Here is a 5,686-nt window from a genome sequence, read left to right as displayed (position 1 = left end):
AACCACCTTGCTTCAGAAAGCTGCAGTATCTTCTTGTGGTCTGGAAGTCATGGAAAGTGTGAATGAGTGGGTATCTAAGGTAGCGGGCTGACAGGTGATGCTGAAAGAGGTCAGGTGATGGTCAGAGAGGGAAGACTCAGCAACAGAGAGAGCAGTGCTTGGTGACGGAGTGATAAGACTGTGAACTTCCACAATGCTGAGCTCAGCCAAACTGGGACAGAGAACCCTCGATTAATGAGGAGATATCCTTTCCCCCTCTTGTCAGACAGGATTAAAGGCCATGGCCCTTGGTGATCATATTTTGCAGATGTATTTAACCACTCTGTCACGAAGCTCTTTGGTTTTGACCCCATAAATGACAGGGTTGAGCATGGTGGGGATGAGGAAATAGAGGTTGGCCAAGATAATGTGAACATGGGGAGCGATGCCCAGACCAAACTGGTGTGTAAGGTTAGAAAAGAGGGAGGGAATATAAGAGGTCAGAATCACACAGATGTGGGCAGTACAGGTGTTGAGGGCTTTCTGGTGGGCTTTCTTGGAGGAGATTCTGAAGACGGCCCTGATGATTAGACCATAGGACAGGGCAATGAGCGTCAGGTCTAACCCGATGACTACAGACACTATCACTAAGTCGTACATCCTGTTGACAGTCGTGTCCCCACATGACATCTTCGCCACAGCCATGTGCTCGCAGTACGTATGGGGGATAATGCGGTTGGCACAGAATGGCTCCCTGCTGAGGAGCAGGGGCACAGGCAGAACAAAGAGAATAGCTCTTATCAAACCCACGAGCCCTAGCTTAGCTATCCGTGCATTGGTCAGGATGATGGTATATCTCAGAGGGTCACATACGGCAACATAGCGATCGAAGGCCATTGTCACAAGGATGGCTGAATGCATAACCATACTCGCATGAAGGAAGAACATCTGGGTGAGGCAGCCAGCCACAGTAATGCCTTTCAAATTGAACCAAAATATACACAGTGCCTTCGGCACGACGGAGGTAGATATGCTGATGTCTGTGAGCGTCAGCATGCAGATCAGCAGGTACATTGGCTTCTGCAGGGTCTGCTCTTTGCCTACAACAAACAGAACAGTGAAATTTCCCAACAGGCCAATAATGTAGAACAAAGAGAAAGGGATGGAAATCAGGACATGGGCAGCTTCTAGGCCAGGGATGCCCATTAGGATGTATGTTAAAGGGTCAGAGGGGGTGAGGTTGAACGATGCCATGAGGTGGTCAATGCGGTGATGAGGCTCAGAAATGCTCCAGGTGTCTGCAAAGGGAGAGAAGCACAGTGATGGGGATTACGCGTTGTAACAACTAGTACAGTAAATATTTCATAGTTATTAACAATCTAGAAAGGGGATGAGCACTGAGGTGACAACATTTACAGATGGCACCAGATTACTGAGGTCAGAGTTAAGTCTAGAGAAGTTCTCAGAGGGAGCTAACCAAGCCAGGTGAACGGGCAGCAGGATGGCAGATGAATCATAGAATTATAGAATATCAGGGTTGGAAGGGACCTCACGAGGTCATCTAGTCCAACCCCCTGCTCAAAGTCGAACCAATCCCCAACTACATCATCCCAGCCAGGGCTTTGACAAGCCAGACCTTAAAAACCTCTAAATCTCTAAGAAAAGAGATTCCACCACCTCCCTAGGTAACCCATTCCAGTGCTTCACCACCCTCCAAGTGAAAAAGTTTTTCCTAATATCCAACCTAAACCTCCCCCACTGCAACTTGAGACCATTAATCCTTGTTGTGTCATTAGGTACCACTGAGAACAGCCGAGCTCCATCCTCTTTGGAACCCCCTTTCAGGTAGTTGAAAGCATCTATCAAATCCCCCCTCATTCTTCTCTTCTGCAGACTAAACAATCCCAGTTCCCTCAGCTTCTTCTCGCAGGTCATGTGCTCCAGCCCCCTAATCATTTTTGTTGCCCTCCACTGGACTCTTTCCAATTTTTCCAGATCCTTCTAGTAGTGTGGGGCCCAAAACTGGACAGAGTACTCCAGATGAGGCCTCGCCAATGTCGAATAGAGGGGAATGATCACGTCTCTCGATCTGCTGGCAATGCCCCTACTTATACTGCCAAAAATGTTGTTAGCCTTCTTGTAACCCCTAGGTCATTTTCTGCAGAACTGCTTCCTAGCCATTCGGTCCCTAGTCTATAACAGAGAATGGGATTCTTCCATCCTAAATGCAGAACTCTGCACTTGTCCTTGTTGTATCTCATCTGGTTTCTTTTGGCCCAGTCCTCTAATTTGTCTGGGTCCCTCTGTATCCTATCCCTACCCTCCAGCATATCTACCACTCCACCCAGTTTAGTGTCATCTGCAAACTTGCTGAGAGTGCAGTCCACGCCATCCTCCAGATCATTAATGAAGATATTGAACAAAACCGGCCGCAGGACGGACCCTTGGGGCGCTCCGCTTGAAACTGGCTGACAGCTAGACATGGAGCCATTGATCACTACCCGTTGAGCCCGATGATCTAGCCAGCTTTCTATCCACCTTATATTCCATTCATCCAGCCCATACTTCTTTAACTTGCCGGCAAGAATACTGTGGGAGACTGTATCAAAAGCTTTGCTAAATTTAAGGAATAACATCCACTGCTTTCCCCTCATCCACAGATCCAGTTATCTCCTCATAGAAGGCAATTAGGTTAGTCAGGCATGACTTGCCCTTGGTGTATCTATGCTGACTGTTCCTGATCACTTTCCTCTCCTCTACGTGCTTCAGAATTGATTCCTTGAGGATCTGCTCTATGATTTTTCCAGGGACAGTGTAAGCATGGACAGAAACTAAGGAAAATGTTGGAATCCAGGAGAAGTGGGATGGGGAATAATACAGTAAATACAATGCCATGAGATCAGTCACTCTATGTTTCACCCTCCTCTAGGCTCCTCACACAGGATATTGCAGAACTAGAGGGTTTCAGGAAAGGGGAAACTCTCCTATGGAGAAAGGTTGAAAAGACTGGGATTGTTACCTTAGAAAAGAGATGAATAAAAGGGGATATGAGAAAAGTCTATAAAATATGACTGGTAGAGAGTAGATGGAGAATGTGTTCTCCCTGTCTCATAGCAAAAGATCAAGAGGACATTTAATTACACTGAAATGTGGCAAATTCAAAACTGATAATAAAGAGTGCTTTCTTCACACAACGCTTAATTAGACTGAGGGTTTCTTACACCTTCTTCTGTAGCATCTGGGGCTGTCACTCTCAGAGAGAGGACACTGGACTAGATGGACCATAGATCTGATCTACGATGTAATTTCTATGTTGGAAAGGAGCCAACTTTTCCCCATGAAAACAGATATTATCATGGTGAGATATGACTGTGCTGAACAGAATGGTCATGAAGGGCACAGAGGTTTTTGTATTTAGGGCTACAGACCTGCACCTCTGTTACTTCACTTGTTTTTTGGTGAGACACTTTCTTGCAGGCTTTCAGCTTTGTCTGAGACCTGTGTGATACTCTATACGTCAGGGGAGTGCCCTGTAACCCCATATTCCTCATTTATATATAATTGTGATATTGCATATAAAACATGCCATGGGAGGAATCGGGGGAAAGGTTATGATATTCTAAAAGTCATTGTTCTATCTAAATATGGATATCATTAGTGCATATTATGAAGTTATGAGATTGTGTTGTATGGTTGTCACTAAATCATGCTGTAAGTTAGGAATCAGCAGCTCCCCAGAGACAACAGCAAGAACAAGTCAACAATATCAGGGCGGGTGTTGAACAACCATCAACAGCCATTGTCCAGCAAGGGAGCTACAATGCAATGACTTGCTTGTATAAGGCCACACCAAGGGAATTGCACAACCTTGCCTGGTAACTCTGCAATGAAAACCAGACTTGTGTTCTCCAAGCACACAGACTAGGGATATAGAACAGAACACAGTGGCCCCAAGCTTGGCCTTGTCTCCTCTCCCCGTGACCTATGCTGCGAGAAACAAGGGCACTGAGAAGACTGAAGACTCGAACAGAGGAGACTGGCCCAGGTTTCATGGGTGAAACCTGTGTATTATGAACTGCAATATCCAGTGGGATGAGAAAAAACTGCTTAATCTAGATGTTGCCCAGTCTAATAGGGTTGAGAGTTTAGATTTTATTTTGGTAACTAACTCTGACTTTTTGCCTATCCCTTATAATCTTTTGTAGTCAATAAACTTGTTTTACTGTTTATCTTTACCAGTGAGTTTGGTGAATCTGCTCAGGTTTACAAAGTCTGGTGTCTAGCACTTCCATTGATGACATGGAGAACCAATCAATAAACTTGCGCTGCTCAACTTGAGCCTGCATCCGACGAAGTGGGTATTCACCCACGAAAGCTCATGCTCCAATACGTCTGTTAGTCTATAAGGTGCCACAAGACTCTTTGCTGCTTTTACAGATCCAGACTAACACGGCTACCCCTCTGATACAAAAATTGGGGGATCATAAATATTGAAAAGGACAGGACACTGATTCAGAGCAATCTGCATTGGCTGGTAAACTGGGTCGAAGCAAACAATATGTGTTCTAATATAGCTATGTAAATATCTGCATCTAGGGACAAAAAATGTAGGCGATGATACCGTAATGGGAGACTCTACTGTGGGAAGCACAATGACTCTGAAAAAGATTTGGGGGCATGAAGGGATAATTAGCTGTACATGAACTCTCAGTGTGATTCTCTGGCCAACATAGCAAGCAGCTCCATCTATTTGGTTTAACAGAGAGAGTTATGGGGTGACTTGATAACAGTCTCTAAGTATGGTTTCTCTAAAAGCTCTGCTCCAGGAATTATTTTAGGGAAATGCTCGGGTGTGTGCTCTACAACAGTGGTTTTCAAACTTTTTTTCTGGGGACCCAGTTGAAGAAAATAGTTGATACCCACAACCCAACAGAGCTGGGGATGAGGAACTTGGGTGTGGGAGGGGCTCAGGGTTGGGGCAGAGGATTGGGGTGCTGGGGTAAGAACTGTGGGGTGGGGCTGGGAATGAAGGGTTCAGGATGTGGGAGGGGGCTCTGGGGTGGGACAGGGGGTTGGCAGTAGGAGGGGGTCAGGGCTCTGGGCTGGGGATGTAGGATATGGGGTGGGACCGGGCATGAGGGGTTTGGGGTGCAGGAGGGGATCGAGGTTTGGGGGAGGATCAGGGATGGGGCAGGAGGTTGGAGTGTAGGAGGGGGCCAAGTCTCTGGGCTGGGGGTGTAGGTTCTGGTGTGAGGCTGGGAATGATGGCTTTGGGGTGCAGGAAGGGGTTCTGGAGTTTGGGGGGCTCAAGGCTGGGGGTGGGCCTGGAGATTGGGGCACAGAGTTACCTCCAGCGGCTCCCTGTCAGGGGCGCAGAGGCAGGCTTCCTGCCTGTCCTGGCACCATGGACCACGCTGCACCTCGAGCAGCCGGTCTGGCTCCTAGGTGGAGGCACGCAAGGGGCTCTGTACAGCTCTCGCCCACAGGCACTGCACCCCCGCTGCTCCCATTGGCCAGTTCCTGACCAATGGGATTGTGGAGTCAGTGCTCGTGACAGGGGCAGAGCGCGGAGCCCCGTGTTCCCCCATCGAAGCCGGACCCGCTGCTGACCTCTTCTGGGGCGCAGCGCGGTGTCAGAGCAGGTAGGCACTACCCTGTCTTAGCTGGGCAGCACCATTGACAGGACTTTTAACATCCTGGTCGGGGG

The 5,686-nt window shown here is 47.8% G+C and overlaps 1 protein-coding gene across 1 annotated transcript; it reads right to left on the bottom strand.

The window, feature by feature from the left end:
• Positions 1-294: 294 nt before the first annotated feature.
• LOC123375397 (putative olfactory receptor 52P1) lies at positions 295-1,233 on the bottom strand. Its single transcript, XM_045026253.1, has one exon. It carries the CDS (start codon positions 1,231-1,233, stop codon positions 295-297), a length of 939 nt encoding a protein of 312 aa, XP_044882188.1.
• Between the last annotated feature and the right edge of the window lie 4,453 nt (positions 1,234-5,686).

Source organism: Mauremys mutica, chromosome 1, assembly GCF_020497125.1.
Source record: "Mauremys mutica isolate MM-2020 ecotype Southern chromosome 1, ASM2049712v1, whole genome shotgun sequence".
NCBI lineage: Eukaryota > Metazoa > Chordata > Testudines > Geoemydidae > Mauremys > Mauremys mutica.
Note: the sequence above shows the minus strand (reverse complement) of the source record. Positions and strands in the feature narration are given on the sequence as shown.